Source organism: Nyctereutes procyonoides, unplaced genomic scaffold, assembly GCF_905146905.1.
Source record: "Nyctereutes procyonoides isolate TBG_1078 unplaced genomic scaffold, NYPRO_anot_genome, whole genome shotgun sequence".
Classification (NCBI taxonomy): Eukaryota; Metazoa; Chordata; class Mammalia; order Carnivora; family Canidae; genus Nyctereutes; species Nyctereutes procyonoides.
In genome coordinates this window covers 132906-152294 of record NW_026575154.1, presented here as the reverse complement: position 1 = coordinate 152294, position 19389 = coordinate 132906, and the positions used below count along the sequence as shown (strand labels likewise).

Below are 19389 nucleotides of genomic sequence, written 5' to 3'. Positions count from 1 at the left end.
ATTGTTAAGCATGAAAGAACACATGGAAGGGGCCAGGCTAAGATTGTTCCTGGCCTACCACCAGCAAAAGCATAGAAGCCTTAGTCCTCTGACCACAGGGAACTGATTTTGGCCAACAACTGGACCCCAAGCTCCAAAAAGGAATTCAGCCTGGCTGACACTTTGATCTCAACTTGAGAGGCCCTGAGCAGAGAGACTACTTTAGCTGTGCTTGGGCTTCTACTCTAAAGAAACCATGAGATAGCAAATGGATGTTTTTTCAAGCCTCTAATTTTGTGTAATTTGTTACATAGTAGTAGAAAACTGATGCATATATGGAGAAACATGTAATTATGAATCATCCACAATTGTGTCTATTCGTCAAATACATTTTCTCAGATTTAGAGTAAACCTTTATATGTAATTCACAGAAATGTTTAGAAAGAGATCACTTTCAGGTGATAAAGACAGACTTTAAGGAGGAGAGGAAATTTTGGAACTTTTTAAGTGATGTGAAAGGTAAAGGAGGCAGGTGGGCAGAGATGGGTAAGTCACTTGGGGTAAGATTTTGACTTGTGAAGAGGGGACTCATAGAGGAAACTGACAATAGAATACTACTTGCTAAGAAATTTTTGAAAATGGAAAAGTTAAAAGAGTAAATGTAAAAAAGAGTATGATACAAGAATAGAAGTAAGGTCTAACATAATTTAAAAAGTCCCATGTACTGGCTAAATGTTAACATTATTAATTTCTACTTTTGATATTTATATAAAGGAAGTGTTTTTTTTAAAGTTTTATTTATTTATGTAATCTCTACACCCAACATGGGGCTCTCAAACTCATGATCCTGAGATCAAGAGTCACATGCTCTTCTGACTGAACCAGCCAGGCATCCCTGTATAAAGGAGTTTTAAGTGAAGTATTTAATCAACAGTTTTTATAGTTCTGAAAGTATAACAAAGAGACTCCAAGTACTCCATTAGCAATTTGGGTTGGTGGTTCTGCTTCCCATAGATTATTAACGATTGGCTCTACAATACCGTCCCTCCCAATTCCCCCAGTAGATCTAGGAGATTGGGCAAGCGAAGAGGGAATTGTTAGTCATGAGATTTTTCTCCCAGTGGGAAACACGGTAGCTCTTCCCTTGCTTCCTGTTTCTTTCTCAGCTTGTGGGAAGAAGTGTAAGACATTTGCTCTCCCAGACAGTTGCAGAGATTTTTACTTCTGAAGCAATGCACTTTTTATGTAATCATAACAGCTAGGTCCCAATCTTCAAATTTGGGGGTGGGGTGGGGATCTGGGTGGCACAATGGTTAGCATCTGCCTTTGGCTCAGGTCGTGATCCAGGACCCCCGGGATTGAGTCCCACATCAGGCTCCCCACAGGAGGCCTGCTTCTCCTTCTGCCTATGTCTCAGGCTCTCATGAATAAATAGAATCTTAATTTTTTTTTCAAATTTTGAAAGTGTATTATATAAATCTCCCCTTCCCCAAATGAAGGGAGAAAATTGAATATACTGGGGCTTCTTTCAAACTCTTAATGATTTACTTCTCTCATTTAATGTTTCATTTTGGCACTGGCTAGGCCACTCTGTTTCATCAGTTGTTTTTTTTCTAGTTTTCCAGTTTTGCCATTGCCCAGACGGTGAACTAGTTTATAACAAGAAGAAAAGAGGGGCAGCCCCGGTGGCTCAGTGGTTTAGTGCTGCCTTCAGCCCAGGGGCTGATTCTGGAGACCTAGGATGGAGTCCCATGTCAGGCTCCTTGCATGGAGCCTGCTTCTCCCCTTGCCTGTGTCTCTGCCTCTCTCTCTGTGTATCTCATGAATAAATAAGTAAAATCTTAAAAAAAAAAAAAAAGAATCATAAAGGGAGATGGAACACGGAAGACTCCTAACTCTGGGAAATGAACTAGGGGTGGTGGAAGGGGAGGAGGGTGGGGGGTGGGAGTGACTGGGTGGCGGGCACTGAGGGGGGCACTTGACAGGATGAGCACTGGGTGTTATTCTGTATGTTGGCAAATTGAACACCAATAAAAAATAAATTTATTATTAAAAAAAAGAAAACAGAAGGAAATCACTTTCAAAGTTCTAATTTCTTCTTTATGCAATACTAATTTTTCATATATGAACTATCTATAATTCAATTAGAATTCCTCACTTTTTCTTCACTTAACAAACTAGAAATAAATGTAATTAATTCATTTTAGGAACTGTTTCAGAGGAAACAACAATTTTTTGGTTATTTCACAAGAATTATTCTATCTTTAATGAGCTATGGAGAACCACAGAATTGAATGGGCATGTAGACCCAGAGAGGCAACAAGACCTCAGTGTAATAGAGGTGAGCATAACTTTGTGAACATAAACTTTACCCTCAGTGTAATAGACATCATGAAATTTGATTACTTCACACAGATGTGCTTTACTGTTGATTGCAAATGTCTAAATTACAAAAGATTAAGTTGCAAAACAACATTTATGGCTCCCCTGCCATGTATATTGCAGTATTTTAGGTACCGGGGAGATTAGATATAAATAAAATGAGGTCTTGGCACCATAAGACACAGCCCTTGTAATGAAAGATTTAAGTGAAAGTTCAACATGATTCTATATAATGTTAAGCATAATAAGCATACTAAAGGTCAACAAAACTATTAAGTTAAACAGAATACTAAAGGGTGTATTAGTGTAACACGTGTAACACAACTCCTGAGCTATAGAACTATTTGCTCAGGAGTCAGGGGAGAAAAAATTCTCTTGCTGCCATGTCTTGAGATGTCCATGTTTCATTGTTGGGTATGCCTTGTCAAAATAAAGGAACGTTGGTGTCTTTCACAGAAATATTTTAGTAGCAAATGTGAGACAAGATTCCATCAAAATCCTAGAGGAGAACACAGGCAACACCCTTTTTGAACTTGGCCACAGTAACTTCTTGCAAGATACATCCATGAAGGCAAAAGAACAAAAGCAAAAATGAACTATTGGGACTTCATCAAGATAAGAAGCTTCTGCACAGCAAAGGATACAGTCAACAAAACTAAAAGACAACCTACAGAATGGGAGAAGATATTTGCAAATGACGCATCAGCTAAAGGGCTAGTTTCCAAGATCTATAAAGAACTTATTAAACTCAACAGCAAAGAAACAAAACTATCCAATCATGAAATGGGCAAAAGACATGAACAGAAATCTCACAGAGGAAGACATAGACATGGCCAACATGCACATGAGAAAATGCTCTGCATCACTTGCCATCAGGGAAATACAAATCAAAACCACAATGAGATACCACATCACACCAGTGAGAATGGGGAAAATTAACAAGACAGGAAACAACAAATGTTGGAGAGGATGTGGAGAAAGGCGAACCCTCTTGCACTGTTGGTGGGAATGTGAACTGGTGCAGCCACTCTGGAAAACTGTGTGGAGGTTCCTCAAAGAGTTCAAAATAGACCTGCCCTACGACCCAGCAATTGCACTGCTGGGGATTTACCCCAAAGATACAGATGCAATGAAACGCCGGGACACCTGCACCCCGATGTTTCTAGCAGCCATGTCCACAATAGCCAAACTGTGGAAGGAGCCTCAGTGTCCATCGAAAGATGAATGGATAAAGAAGATGTGGCTTATGTATACAATGGAATATTATTCAGCCATTAGAAACGACAAATACCCACCATTTGCTTCAGCGTGGATGGAACTGGAGGGTATTATGCTGAGTGAAATAAGTCAATTGGAGGACAAACATTATATGTTCTCATTCATTTGGGGAATATAAATAATAGTGTAAAGGAATATAAGGGAAGGGAGAAGAAATGTGTGGGAAATATCAGAAAGGGAGACAGAACATAAAGACTCCTAACTCTGGGAAACAAACTAGGGGTGGTGGAAGGGGAGGAGGGCAAGGGGTGGGGGTGAATGGGTGACGGGCACTGAGGGGGGCACTTGATGGGATGAGCACTGGGTGTTATTCTGTATGTTGGTAAATTGAACACCAATAAAAAATAAATTTATAAAAAAAGAGAAATATTTTAGTAGCTCATTTTGTTTTTTCACTTTCTTATTTCTCTCATTGACATGATGGCCTTTGATGTTTGGCTGGCTTATTTGAGGGAGGAGGTGTACACTAGGTTGGGGGCCTTAAGTTCAACTTTCAGTTTGGGGATTAAGAAGTCTAAAGCAGCTCTAAGAAGTATATTAGTTTGAAATGGATTCAAGGGCAAGTAATTGAAAACCTGCCTCAGAGTGAACTAGACACCTACGGGTTATTTTCTTCCCAGATAATCGGAATTCGGAGGTAGACATTTTCCTGCCTGTGTTCAGCAGCATGATGACATCAAGGCCAGTGTATCTGAAAGTACCTTACCTTTTCCCATGATTTTTTTTTTATTTTAGATTTTTAAAAATATTTATTCATTTGAAAGAGAGAGACAGAAGGAGCACAAGCGGTGGGGGAGGAGGGGGAGAGGAAGAAGCAGACTCCCTGCTGAGCTAGGAGTCCAATGTGGGGATGGATCCCAGGACCTGGAGATCATGACCTGAGCCCAAAGCAGATGCTTAACTATCTGAGTCACTCATTGCCCCACCCTTTCCCATGATTGCTATCATTGGGTCCAAGATGGATGTCCCAGTTCCAGATTTCACAACTATCTTTAAATAAGCAATGGGGGGAAGGAGGAAAAAAAGAATAGTACTAATCACACTTGCTTCCTTCATCAAAAAATGGGCAACTTCATTCTAGAAGGCTTCATCACAATTTTGTTATATCTCTGTTGGTAAAAGAATGTCATATGACCACTCCTAGATGCAAGAAAGGCTGGGAAAGCAAGTATATAGCTTTCCTAATCCCTGTGGTAGAGGTAGCAAGGTAGGAGTGGTTTGAGGTGTACTGGTTTTAAGCAGTGGGTGTTATTTGTCATGGAACAAAAGACTACTAGAGGTGGGAATATGTTTTACATTAATGGTCCCATTAAGTTATCACAATGATGCTGTAGATGGGTGTTTTTATTATCCCCGTTTTACAAAGATGAGGAAACTGAGATTAGCTAATTTGTACTAACTAGTCAGTTACTAGGATTCAAACTAGATAGTTGCAGGGTTCCACACTACTTGTTGAAATTCAAACTCTTTCTTTAAAAAAAATGCAGCATTTATGCTCTTATTGTGCTATTACCGCTGACTTAAAAATCAAGTCTTGTAGACTTTTATGTCAAGACTTAAAAACGTATTTTGAACAATGGTAACATGACTGGAATAAACATATCACTTTCTAAAGATAACAAAATGAAAGTGATGGTCCGTTGAATCTGCAAATTTTCTTTTTAAAAAATTCATCTTATTTTTCTTTTTAAAGATTTTATTTATTCATGAGAGACACAGGCACAGAGTCAGATTCCCTGAGGAGAGCCTGATGTGGGACTTGATCCCAGGACCCCGGGAGGCCCTGGGCTGAAGGTGGTGCTAAACCGCTGAGCCACTCGGGCTGCCCCAAGTCTTCTGTTTTTATTCTTGCCTCACTAGTTTTGGTTTCTCTTTTTATTCAGGGACCCATTTCCTGAGTATTACTAGGTATTTGACAAATAGAACTTAATGTACTTCAATAAAATTGTTACTCTAACATTTTCAGGGACTACTTAGTAGAGGTTATTTGTGCAATAATCATATACTAACAGAATTAAGTAGTCAAATGTCTAATAAATATAATTTTCAAATACAAATTTGTTCTTACTCTGCTTCAACTTCTGTGTGATTTTTTTAAAAAAGATTTTATTTATTTATTCATGAGAGACACACAGAGAGAGACAGAGACATAGGCAGAGGGAGAAGCAGGTTCCCCGCAGGGAGCCTGATGTGGGATTCCATCCCTAGACCTTAGTATCACAACCTAAGCCTAACTAAGGCAGATGCTCAACTGCTGAGCCACCCAGGCGTCCCCTGTGTGATTTTTCTAATGGTTCTGTCAAAATGACTTTCTTTCCGATCCTAAACCAGCTTATATGATTTGTAAAATGGCAAGGGTTAATTAAGAGATCAATCACATTGCTCCTTTTTATTTACTCTTTTGGGAGGAGCTGTGTCACTGTATCAGAGCTGTTAGTTAAACCATCAACATGACATTATTGCTCTGCAAACATTGAAAATTTCCTTCATCTTGACTAAGGTTTTTGCGGCTGGCTAAAAGTGAATGCAAGGAACATACATTCACAGTTATATATATATTTTAAAGTAGACCAGTAAATATGGACATTTTTGGTTTTAGAGTCAAAATTTTCATTGCTGGAGACCAGCAGGATACCATGACTAGGGTACACCATTATAGGCTTATCAGGATACCAGCCACTCCATTTTTACACTTTGATTTCAACCTGCCTCCTTTCCCACCAGTGTCAGCCCGGTGCTGGCTACAGAATATACCTACCCTCAGCTTCCCCACAGACACCCCATGGAGGACTGTGTCATTCGAAGTATACTGACATGCCCATTTCTCTCCCACTCCTCCCTTGCTATCTGTAACCTGAGAGGAAGGAGAGATTGGAGGTGAATACAGGCCTCTGGGCAACCAGTAGGATTTTATGCTTACTTTTGTGATGTGTGCATTTAGAATCATACCTTCTTTCTCTGGATCTTTCATTAGCAGCACAGGCATAAAACATTTGTGCACTGAGTAACATGGGCCCCATAGCATTTCAGGGTGTTTTCTTAGGGCCATTCTGAACATTGCCTTGACCCTAAATGTCTTCTTCCGCCTCTTTGACAAAACAATTAAACTATGTCCTATTTGCCCATGTCACTCCACAGTTGATAGAGCCCTATCACTAACATCATATTGTCTAATCTTTTTGAAGCTGTATATGCCTAGTAATTTTTTTTAAAGATTTATTGGTCCATTACTTTAACTGAGGTAAAGAAACCTTTTAAAATTTACGATAGTTTGTCAAGTAATATAAATTCTTTTGTTTACTTCAAAATGTAATACTCATCTCATTGTAAACAATGGACAGAATTTTTTTGTACACAGATATATGGAAAAAAGTGGACAAAAAGACCTCATGCCAGCATCAACAAATGCAACAAAACCTTTATTTTTTTCTTTTTACAATTTCTGAACTCCATAACAAAGAAAAAAAGGCTGAATTTTTCCCCCAAGTTTTTATTTAAATTTCAGTTAGTTATTATACAGTGTAATATTAGTTTCAGGTGTAGAATGAAAAAAGTTTGGTAGCTTTATGAAACAAAGACTTTGATCTGTAAATAAATCACTTTCTCATTTACACACATACTTGAGCACTTTTTTTATGGCTTTTGATGTGGCTTGCTGGCAGCATGGAGAGAAGAGAACACATGTACATGGAAACTTTATCAGTATCTGTTTTTTTCTTTTAAAATTTTAAAGGTAAAGATTGATTTCTAAAAGTAAGAAATAAAGTCCATAATTTGAGCATGACTTAAGTAAAAGTTTTTAATCTCTTTTTCAGTAGTTAAAAAGTTAGTTTGCTAGCAATTTATTTCATGGGAATGAATATATCAGATGTACATCATCTCCCGATGCATTCCCAACGCACAGACAGTAGGGGGCAGGCACACAGAAGTACAATGGACAGGCTGACTACTGGACAGGACTAAGACCTCAGGGGTGTCCAGGCGACTGGTGCTGATTGTTAAGAGTTGCTGGTTTGTTCAGCAAAAGCCCAGCTGACACAGACATCATTGCATCACACTGATTCACATTTTGGTTGCCATCTACTTTCCCCTCCCCATTTCTACATTGGTGAAAAGGCAATCTTCCTTTTCTACTTTCACTATCATTGTGACTGTAGGGTTAGTCTGAGACTGTGAACCATCTGTCAGATAGGGGTGTTGACAGGTATTGTCTTCTCTGCCTTGGTCTGCAGGTAACCCAGAATCACCTGGTGAGAGTGTGGCACTGCTGGGCAAGGTACATGTGTAATACTGAATCATTGGTTTTAATATTAAAGGCTCAGTTATGATGGACCAAATTATGTGAGTCAACATATAGGTTTTAGGTTTTTGGCATTTCAACCTATGGAGAACCTCCATCTGAAGCATGCTGCTCTGAGGCCCCTGCAGTATCTTTTAAAAGGCTGTTCTGAAGAACTGGCATGAACCTTTAATAGGTCATAGCTAGAATTCTTTGTATCTGTATGATCTGTCAGTGCTGATACCATACATCCTCTACAATCAAAAGTGTGCCCAAGGCACTAAATGTATCTTTTACATTTTAAAACAACAACAAAAAGTTTTTGTGGTCCTTGTTTAGAGTAATTCTTTAAAACAAAGGATGAAATGGGCTCTGAGAAGTTGAGTAACTCTTCCTGAAGGTCACCATTAAGTGATAGATCATTAGCCATTTGCTCTAAGTCCAAAGTCCTTTCCACAATATCAACAAATTGTAGACACGGAAACAAATAACACTTTTGGAGACAAAATCCCTTAAAGAAATAAGCCTTTTATGTACATTTAGAGATGAAGCTTAAAATGCAAATCTTCTCTCGAGAGTGGGAAAGCATGAGCAAATGAGTACCATAGGCTCTTATTTATTCAAAAAATTAAATTGATTTCAGGATTATAGATTTAAGACATGGTAGTTAATAGAGAAGTTCTAGATTAAAAATGCACATCTGTATATGCATATATGTTTCCTCAGAAAATATATTGTTTTGGATGTTTGTCCATTTCTTAGTTACCCATTTACATATTGTGTGCACAGTTACTTTAGTACAATCCCTACACTTCAAGTCACCATATTATTTTTTAATTACTTTATGACTAATTTTCAATTAATTACAATAATTAACTAACTAGCCAATAAAGCACAAAAAATTACAGATTTTTGAATATGGTTCCAGGAATAGTTCAGTTTTCACACTTAATATCTGAATCTCATATTTATCACATGTAGCATGAAACTACTTCTGTTTAAAAGAATATATTCACTGCAAACAGTATGACAAAAAGCAATAAGTGTACTTCCCTCTGTCATATAAAGATGTGACATTTCCCTAAAAAATTTCTTGCACTTAAAAATATAGTTAATAATATGGTAATAACTGTGAATGGTAGCAGATGGTAGTAGGTTTATCGTGATTATCACTTCATAATTCCATAAATGTTGAATCACTATGTCGTACATCTGAAACTAATATAAGATTGTATGTCAGCTACACTTCAATTTTTTTAAAAAAATGAAATTCCCTGTATATAGAAGTTCTAGACCTTCTCTACTTGTAAATCTAAGTGTATCCTTTCTCAGACAATAGTTTCCCCTTGGGCTTTGGTACATTTCATATAAAGAAAAATACAGACAGTGGAAATAGACATAGTAGAGTTCAAGTGCAGTAGCTCATCATGTGTATGTTGCTGGGCAAGTATAATGGGGACCTCCTCCTCTGGGTTTCAGTGCCTAAGGGTGGCAAGGGTACAAAAAGTGCAAGAAGTCAAGGAAATACAGACTTTTCCCTCAATGAGAAAGATGCCATAAATCAACATGAGCAGAATGATTAAGAAAGTTTTCTGGACTCAACTCTGCAGATGGTGCATTTAGCTCTCACTTGAGTTTTCAACATTGGCTTAAAAAAAGGATTTCACATCAGTTTTTGTTTCTTTTGGAAAGCTCCCATGTATGATTAATTGATTGCATTTCTGAAGAACAGAATTAATGATGTTTGGTTCACTTTTCCAGGAGGTGCTGGAGCCAAAAGACTACTGCTAGTGAAGGCATTTGTAAGGTCTCAGAAGGTTAGGACGGTACGAATGCTGTAAAAGGAAATAAAAGATTATTAATTGTTTTAATGTTCAGATAACCCACAGTCTTCCATGTTGAGAGTCCAAGGAGCATTCGATGTGTCTCAGTGAAAAGCTGTCTGTGGTTCCTAATACTTCATTCCGATCCCTATACATACAAGTAAGGTAGTAGGGTGGGTCCTTTATTGCTGGTTCTTTCTTGGGTTTTCTTCAGTGTTAAGCTCAATAACATCCTGAATATGACTGTCATTTAGGCTTCATTGTATATTAACATCCTAAAAAAAATCACTTTTGAGAGCATGTACATCTGGCATAATAATACAAAACAGAGGGTAATGACATGTAATAAATTCTTGCTATCTGTCACATACTTTGTAGATGCTTTTTGTACATTTTATCATTTAAACCTCACCTAAAACAACCATGCTATGAAGCAGGTCCTAATATTTCCATTTTAGAGATTAAAAATACTGAGAGAGAGATTTATAACTTTTCTAAGTCACATATCTTGTGTGGGGTGTTGCAATATAAACCTAAAGTTGCACAAATGACAAAATGATAGAAACTTGCCTGAAGGCACCATAAATGTAATAAAGACCATCTTGAAGGTTTACTAGAGCTTTGATAAAGAAATGTTGAAGGATTCTTCGAAATAGATAATAAAACTGATTTGTATTCAGATATTTCATTCTTGTGGAGATCAGAAGTATAACATTTACACTGGAAGTACTGTCCTTCCTAAAAACTATCTTCTGATGGATATATACTTTTAGAAAAAGATGGTCTTTGTGCCTTAAAAAATTATATATATATATACTTATAGTTAATAGGGGAAATATATGTAATTTTGGAAACTGAAAGATAGTAGTGAAGAAGAAAGTAAAAATCACTTGTAATATCATGCCTAGAAATAGTCAGTGTTAATATTTTCTTGAATTTTGATCATTTTTTTTCTAGACATATGTCAGTTTTTTACTGCTCATATTGAAAACTTGGGGTCATATTATATTTATAAATTTGTATTCCTAATCCTGTGGCCTCAAATTATAATTTGAGAATTTCTTAATATAATGAAGTAACTTCTTTTTAATGGCTTTATTACTTTCTAGTACATGGTTGGAATTTATTTAACCACCCCTTTAATGTTGGACTTTTAGTGTGTTTCCAAGTTTTGATATCATAAACAACAGATGAGGTGCTTAAATAAATGTGTATTTGCATCTCTGATTATTTCTGTAGAATAGCTTCCTAGAAATGGAATTGCTGGGACAAAGGAGCTAAGCTTTTTTAAAGTTTTTTTTTTTTTTTTTTTTTTTTTTTTAAGATTTTATTTACTTATTCATGAGAGACATAGAGAGAGAGAGAGGCAGAGACACAGGCAGAGGGAGAAGCCGACTCACCTCAAGGAGCCCGACGTGGGACTCGATCCCGGGACTCCAGGATCACGCCCCAGGCCAAAGGCAGGCGCTAAACCACTGAGCCACCCAGGCACCCCTTTTAAAGGTTTCTGACTCAAATTGCTTTCCAGAAAGGGTGTAATCTGGTGCTCTCCTTTCTCAATAAGATTTGTCAGGCTGCCCAGTAAATTATGTAATGTGTGAGAGTGGTTAAGAAATTCTGTTTACAGTTGAAAGTCTCATGAGAGTTGTGAGATAGTAGAAAAAGCATGGGCGATGCAGCTAGAAGGTGGGAGTTAGCTCAAACTGCCTATTACAACTTGTGCCTCATCTGTAAATGTGGATGACAAAATTCTTCCTTTTTTAGGTGGTGATTATACTTAAATGTTACAGGTAGGAAATGGAATTGGCTTATTTTCCTAATCTTCGAAGAAAATGTAAGACTTCAGTGTTTAAAAGAGCATTCCCCTTTACCATACAGGCATACCTCATTCTGTTGCTCCTTGCAGACACTGAGTTTTTTACAGATTGAAAGCCTGTGGCAACCCTGTGTTGAGCAAGTCTGCGGGTACTATTTTTCCAACAGCTTCTGCTCATTTCCTGTCTCTGTGTCACATTTTGGTAATTCTTACATTTCAAACCTTTTCATTGTTGTTATATTTGTTATGGTGGTCTGTGATTAGTGATCTTTGATGTTATTATATAATTGTTTTGGGGCTCCCACGAATGCACTCATACAAGACAATGAACTTAATCCATAAATAATCCATGTATTCTGATTGCCACCGGCCATTCCCCTCTCTCTCTCTGTCTTTCCTGGGCCTCTCTGTTGCTTGAGACACACCAATATTGAAATCAGGTCAATTAATAACACTACAGTGGTCTCTAAAGTGTTCTAGTGAAAGGAAGAATCAATTGATGTTACAAACTTCATTACTGCCTTATTTTAAGAAACTGCCCCAGTCACCCCAAACTTCAGCAACCTCCACCATGATCAGTCATCAGCCAGCAACACTGAGGCAAGACCCTCCACCAGCAAAAAGATTTCTGACGAATGAAAATGCAGATGATGGGTTAGCATTTTTTAGCAACACAATATTTTTTCATTAAGGTATGTATATGTTTTTAGATATAACACAATTGTACACATACTAGATTGCAATATAGTATAAAAATAACTCTCATATCCACTAGGAAAGCAAAACTTCCTTTGACTCCCTTTACTGAAATATTTGCTTTATTTATTTTCATTTATTCAGTCTGGAACTGAACCCACAATATCTCTAAGGTACGCCTATAATTTTTATTTGTGAAAAGTCTTTGTAAACTGGAAAAATAAATAACAATAGCATTTTTAATTAGAAAATTAGTGATATTTGGGGGTGCCTGGGTGGCTCAGGTTTAAGTGTCCGACTGTTGGTTTGGACTTAGGTCATTATCTCATGGGTGGTAAGATGGAGCCCCAAGTGGGGCTCTGCGCTCAGTGGGATTCTGCTTGAAGAGTCTCTCTGCCCCTCCCCTCATTCATGTGCTTGCACTCTCTCTTTCACAAATAAATAAATCTTTTTAAAAAATTAATGTTATCTGTATAGAAAAAAAAAATCTCAAGGTAGCTCCACCTTCTTCCATAATGAGTAAGTTCTTATATAATTTAAATTCACAGCCATTAATAGTCAACCTTTTTAGGTGGCCAGGCAGGGCTGCAGTGACTCCAGGTTCTAATTAAGACTGTGTGGCTCTGATTCTTTTTCCTTGCAATGGTGACTGTTCTCTTGTAAATAAAGCTAAGTGCTCTGATTCATTGCAGATTCATTGCAACCAAGATAATTTGGCTTCAGTAGAACAGGAAATGCAAAGCAAAACTACTGTTTTAGTTTGTCACAACATGATCTCAATGTTCTACATCCAAAGACTGAACTAATAATGGAGAACGAAGGCACTCTTATGTTTTTATTTTGTTTTCATTCTTCCACCATTTTTCTCTATTGGCCAATCCTTACCATAAAAAATTAATAACTACCTCTTTCCAGAGCGAAGCAGGTCAAATCCTTCATTTATTTTTTCAAAAGGTAAAACGTGGGTTATTAATGACTCCAGTGGAAACTTCTTAGCCATAAAATCAGCCACAAGTTTGGGGACAGAATCTTTACTCTTAAAGCCTGAAAAGAAAGTGACATCATTGTAAGATTCAGCCATGGGTAAGGGGGGAATTGGAGAGACTTTCCAAGCAGAATTAAAATGAGTTTATAGAAAGTACTACATCCCACAGACTAATACTACTGAGGTTAATAAGAGATAGTGTTGCAATATCCTTTTGCCTTTGGTTAGACTTTTTAAAAATTCACCCAGATAAACCAGGGTCCTAAATTGTTAGCTCTCTCTTAGAGAAGTTATACTATGGGTGGTTATTCCCAAAGCCAAGGAGAAAACTTAGCAATTGCCTAAATTTAGGTGATGAAAGCACACATAAATTACTGCTATAGATTTCCTGGGTCCTGTGAGGTATTTTAGTGCCTTGTGCAGTCATGGATATAAAAGAAGGGTACTGAAATATTCTAGTTAGTTTTTGGGAAAATCAAAAAGTGTTTTGGGAGCTTCTGTGTGCCAGATCCATATTTAGTTGATTTGGAGCCTATAACTATAAAGGGATTTTTTAATTTCCTTTTAACTTGGCTGCTTTTTAAAACCTGACTTTGTCACTTATAAAAGGAGAGAACTCCTGAGGTTAATAATAAGAATTCAGCCATCAAGCCTAACTACCTACCACCAAAAATTGCTCCTTTCCAGCTACGTCCAGTCAATAGCAACATGGGGTTCATAGAGAGACTTTGTGAATTAGGAGGTACTCCTACAATGACGCTTACACCATATGACTCTTGACAGCAGGACAAGGCAGCCACCTAGAATAAGATTAATAGCATCATTAAAGTGAATTTTCTGATAGTCTCGCCAAAGATGCACAGTATCATGTAATACTGATCTAGCTAGATCATGAATGTGTGCAGGGAAGAGATTACGTTTTTTGCTTCTTCATTCCCCATTGTGTGTAGGTGATTTTAGGAAATGCCTAGAAAATACTTTTTTCAGTAAAAACAGCAGATGGATAAATTTGTATGTGTTTAATTTTTCCTTATAAAATAATAGAGGTGAACATCATTACAAACATAGCTATATAAAGTCTGATTCCTCAAATAAAAGTAGTGTTTTGTCATCACATGGCTCTTAGGCAGTCAATGAGTTTGATTAAGTCATTTTTCCTTTATTTATCTAGTACCTATTTTGTTTTTTTTTTATTTATTTTTTATTTATTTTTTTTTCTAGTACCTATTTTGAACCCAGTACTTTGAGCCATGTGTTTTGTTGGCAGACAAGATAATAAGGTCATTTATATCATCAAAATTGGTCTCTTGTCCACTTGATGTTCTCCAGGAACTTCAAAAGAAAGGCTTCCCCTTCCAGTCAAGTTTTTAAACATGTTCCATAGTAAGAGAATTATTGAGGACCTGCCCCCCACCCCCACAATATATAATGATTAATCCTTTGATTTTGGAGTATGATGTATAGAAGACCAGGTAACCTTAGAACATGTGGCTGTTGGATATTTGGTATCTTCAGGTGAAGTAACAATCCAATTTCACAGAAGAAAATCAAGGGAAAACAGGAGAAAAAGGGCATAAGCAGAAATGCTACCACTTGGATAAAGTTGAATTCTCTTGGAACCATCTGAAGTTGGCATATTGTCCCAAGTCAAGGCCACAAAGAGCTTTACTTGTAGGGTGGTGCTCCCTATTACCAATACTGCTGAGAGTTACTGGAGAACCTCAAAAGGGGGATTTGTTGGTTTCTGGGGACTTTTTCAGTAGGATTCTAGAAAATTCTGATTAGGTGGAATATAGCTGGAGATGTGTTCCTCATGCAGTTGATGATACTAATAATTATTTGAAAGTAATGTTATATATGTTCCAAAGATGATGTAAATACTGAAAGATATCAGAACTAGTACTGCATATCAATAACTCTAGTTAATATTTATTGAGTTTACTATCTGACAGGTGGCTTTGTGCTAAGTATTTTATATACATTAGCTCATAATTTATAAACAGTCCTATGAGATATGTATCTCTTAAACTTTTTTTGGTGGAAAAGTTTGTTGACTTTCTAAAGTATTCAGCCCAACACAAAGATATTGGGTGTTTACTATGTGCCAGGCACTGTGCTGTATGTTGTGGCAAAATGAGGCAGTGTGGTAAATGGTAAAATGCAATATTTTTGTTAATAAAATGATGCTGGTCTAAAATTGGCCATTATTCCTTCTGGCCAAAGTATGATATGTTAAAAAAAAAACCAAAATTTATTAAAATATAAAAAATTGTTAAACCACTTTATTAAGAGTGGGGGAAAATATCAAACTTGCCAATTTGAAAACAAAATTTGTATTGTCTATATTTATTTGAGCTTGAATTCTCTTACTAAAAATTAACAAAGTAAATTTATAATGGCTTAATTAAAAAAAGACCCTCTTCTCTAAAGGGGAAATATTACTTGAGGCAGATTTGCTTAGCTGGTAGAATTAAAGATTTCTTATAGTAATAAACTGAATATCCTAGGTAACCAACAAGAGATGGAAAATCACCATTCATAGTTTTAAAAATATTATTTATATATAATATTTATATTCTGCTGCCTAAAAGTACACTCTGGAATGTAGAAGCATATATCTCAGGGCATTTCATATTACATACCATAGTGTCAAGCCGCCCAATGACTTCAAATGAAAAATCCACACCGCCACCACTTATTTCCTTCAGCACCTCCTGGATTGGTTCCTTGTAGTCCTGAGGGCTAATGCACTCAGTGGCACCCACCTCTTTGGCCTTTGCAAACTTGTCTTTGTTGATGTCCACCCCAATAATCCTGGCTGCTCCGGCTGCTTTACAGCCCATGATAACAGACAGGCCGACTCCTCCAAGGCCAAACACGGCACAGGTGGAGCCTTGGGTGACCTGTGTTTTCAGGAAATGCAAAAATGGGTTAAATAATGATTACTAGAAGTGCCTAAGTTGCATAAAGTGCCATGCCTTGTCCATTATGAGGAGCTATTCATACTCTTACGTCCAACCTTCTGTCAAATCTCTTTTGGCTTTAGTTGTTTAAACTAAGGGGATGAACTAGATGAGTGGTTCTCAAACTCTGCTGAACATTAGACTAACCTGGGGAGCTTTAAAACATCTCAATGCCCAGGTCACAGCTCATAACCAATTCCATCAGAATCTCTGCAGGTGGGATCTAGTTCCCAGGTGACTCCAATGGGAAGCCCAGGCTGGAAGCCAGTGGATTAGGTGATCTTTAAGCTCTAAATTCTTTTTTTTTTTTTAAATTTTTATTTTATTCATGATAGTCACAGAGAGAGAGAGAGAGAGAGAGAGAGAGAGAGAGAGAGGCAGAGACACAGGCAGAGGGAGAAGCAGGCTCCATGCACCGGGAGCCCGACGTGGGACTCGATCCCGGGTCTCCAGGATCGCGCCCTGGGCCAAAGGCAGGCGCCAAACCGCTGCGCCACCCAGGGATCCCAAGCTCTAAATCCTAATGACTACCATCTTGCAAAAAAATCTAGTAGCTCAAATCCATTGACAGTCAGTTTTAGTATTTCACACACAGAAATGCAAGTTTTGGGAAATGAAATAATAAGTGGAAAAGATTATTCTGGGATACTGAAAAATAATCCAGTCAAACCCTCAACAATTAACTCTTTCATTCATTACTTTCAGTATCATGACTGGTATCATGAGACCAGAAATTAGCTGTGAAATAGAAAAGTTATCCTTAGCTTAGAGGAGAGCCTAAGAACAGGGGAAATTTAACAGATAATTAAGATAATACAGCTTGAGACCTCTGTGATCTTAGTGTGTTGTTATCCTTGCTTTTAAGAATATACTAATAAACAATAGTGCAATGAAAAATTGTGTATTTAAAAATGGTTGAGATTAATTATTACGAGTGTCCTCAGCTTCTGCTCTATGTAGACTGAATTAGACCATCTTCTCAAACAGATGGTGTATTTTCACAAGGAACTTAGTGCTAGAGCCACAGAAAATTTGGAAAACATGTGCTCTCAATTGCTTAAACTGGCTAGGGAGGGTTTAGTAAACTAGACTGCTATAGTCTGCAGTCAGTGTGGGAAAAATATTTCTCCTGTCCCAAGTGATCATTCTATGGGATACAATAACACTTTTGACCTTACTTAGAAAAATTTGAGACCTGTGATTGTGATTTAAAGGTGCAGATAATTATGTGTCATCATGGTTTAAGATTCAGCAGGAGTTTGAGAAATAGGCTAGTTGTAGCTCCCATACGAACCAGCTGTGAGATTTTGGGCAGTAGGTTTGTCTCTCGGCCTCCATTTCATAAAATGAATGGATATTGCTAGATTTCCAGTATTTTGGGAAGAGAGGCCTTTAAAGAACTTCTCTTTAAAAATCTACTGCCTCGTGTGTATGTGTGTGTGTGTGTGTGTGTGTGTTCATGGCAGGAGATGAGATGTATCAGTGAAATCCCCTAATGATTGGAATAGATGCAAAATGCATTACTGAAGCATAATTACTTCTCTTAATGGGATCCACAGAGTGGGTGGGTTGGTGACTTTTGGTTTGGAGGTGTATCAGATAAGGCTTTGAATCTACTTTTGATCCTAGTTTTGGGAGTAGAGGATCCATGACTAGGTGCTCCTCAGAGGTGATCCCTTCATTTCAGTTACTTTTGTTGCCTCAAAAGCTAGCTGAACCTATGATACCTGATGCATGTTGGTGCTAACAGTACAATTACTAAATGAACTCCTTGCTCTAAAATTTAGTAGTCACATAAAGAACAAATATAGAAAATAATTGTTGAAAATTATATCTTTACTTTTTCTTAACTAAGCATTAGTCACTTTTTCATCCGTGATAAACAGATAAATTTTCTAGGATATGCTCTTAAATCCCTTCTGAGGCCATTTTCCACTCATAACTGATACTCTAAATTTTGTAGAGTTTTTCAGTTTTATTGTGGTAATGGGGGAAAGCTACCAATAAATCTATGAAGAATGATCTCTGATTATTGTGAGAAATTGCTCTCCTTTCAGTTCCTGACAGTCCGAAGGTAACCAGTTTTGTCATTCATCGCCATTTCTACCTTGGCAATGTTGACTGCAGACCCATAACCAGTAGAAAATCCACAGCCAATGAGACAGACTTTCTCCAGTGGTGAGGCTGCATCGATCTTGGCCACTGAAAACTCATCCACCACCGTATACTGGGAGAAGGTGCTGATGCCGAGGAAATGGTAGATGGGCTTCCCTCTGCAGGTGAACCTGATAGTACCATCTTGCAAGGTCCCCCGAGGTTTGTTCAGACTGGCCAGTATAACACAGAGAGACACACAGGAAGTGAGACAGGAACATAGATGATGTGCAAAACCATTGACTGAATGAGGAGAGTATCAGAAACGTACTCGTTTTTCACGCAGAGGTTGCCTTGCGGGTGTTTACAAACATTGCATTTTCCACACTGGGGAGTAAAGAGTGGAATGACTTTGTCACCTGGAGGGTACAAAACAAATTCTTAAATCAGCACAGAACAGTTTCCATACCCCGATTTGGAGGCTCAGGACATAGACTTAATTTTTCTTATTTTGTCTCTTTGGACCTGATGAAGATAGTACTCAGGAAATTGGAAATAGAAATTATTTGTTTATGAACTTTGGCAGGCTCTGCATTTCTCAATCCTTACATGTCTCCAGGATCTAACCTGGTGCCTGACATCTGGTAGGTAATCAGTAGGCACTTGCTAAAGGAGAGAATTTATGACTGCATGAATGCATACATGTCTGAGTCCAGCAGGGAGGGAAGAAAGGAGGAAGACCTTCTGCAAGGTCTTTCCAGGCTGGAAGATCTTGGGGTTCTGAACTGAGGCAGATTCCCTAAGTATCAATTCTGTACCTGGTTTTACTGTAGTCACCCCTTCTCCAATGCTTTCCACAATGCCGGCAGCCTCATGGCCTAAGATTATGGGGAGAGGCACAGCAAGTGCTCCAGTAACCACGTGATCATCAGAGCGACAGATTCCTGAGGCCACCATCTACACAGTAAAGGGAGGATGATTAGATTTAGAAAAAGATTAGGAACCTTTCCTGTTCCTCATCAAACAATTTGGAATAGTCTGTGAAATAACTGTTTCTGAAATACTTAGGTCTTATTGTGTCCTTTTTTTATAGA

General features: G+C 37.7%; 1 protein-coding gene across 4 annotated transcripts in view; it reads right to left on the bottom strand.

The window, feature by feature from the left end:
- Window positions 1-7029: 7029 nt before the first annotated feature.
- LOC129501959 (alcohol dehydrogenase E chain) overlaps window positions 7030-19389 on the bottom strand; it is a 67473-nt gene continuing 55113 nt past the window's right edge. For all 4 annotated transcript variants that reach the window (XM_055313281.1, XM_055313280.1, XM_055313283.1 and 1 more), the window contains 7 exons: window positions 19114-19252; window positions 18627-18714; window positions 18309-18528; window positions 15881-16141; window positions 13903-14038; window positions 13159-13297; window positions 7030-9753 (listed from right to left, as the gene is read on the bottom strand). In XM_055313281.1, the coding sequence (XP_055169256.1) occupies window positions 9729-9753; window positions 13159-13297; window positions 13903-14038; window positions 15881-16141; window positions 18309-18528; window positions 18627-18714; window positions 19114-19252 (1008 nt within the window). In that variant the 3' untranslated portion in view covers window positions 7030-9728. The remainder of the gene's footprint in view (window positions 9754-13158; window positions 13298-13902; window positions 14039-15880; window positions 16142-18308; window positions 18529-18626; window positions 18715-19113; window positions 19253-19389) is intronic.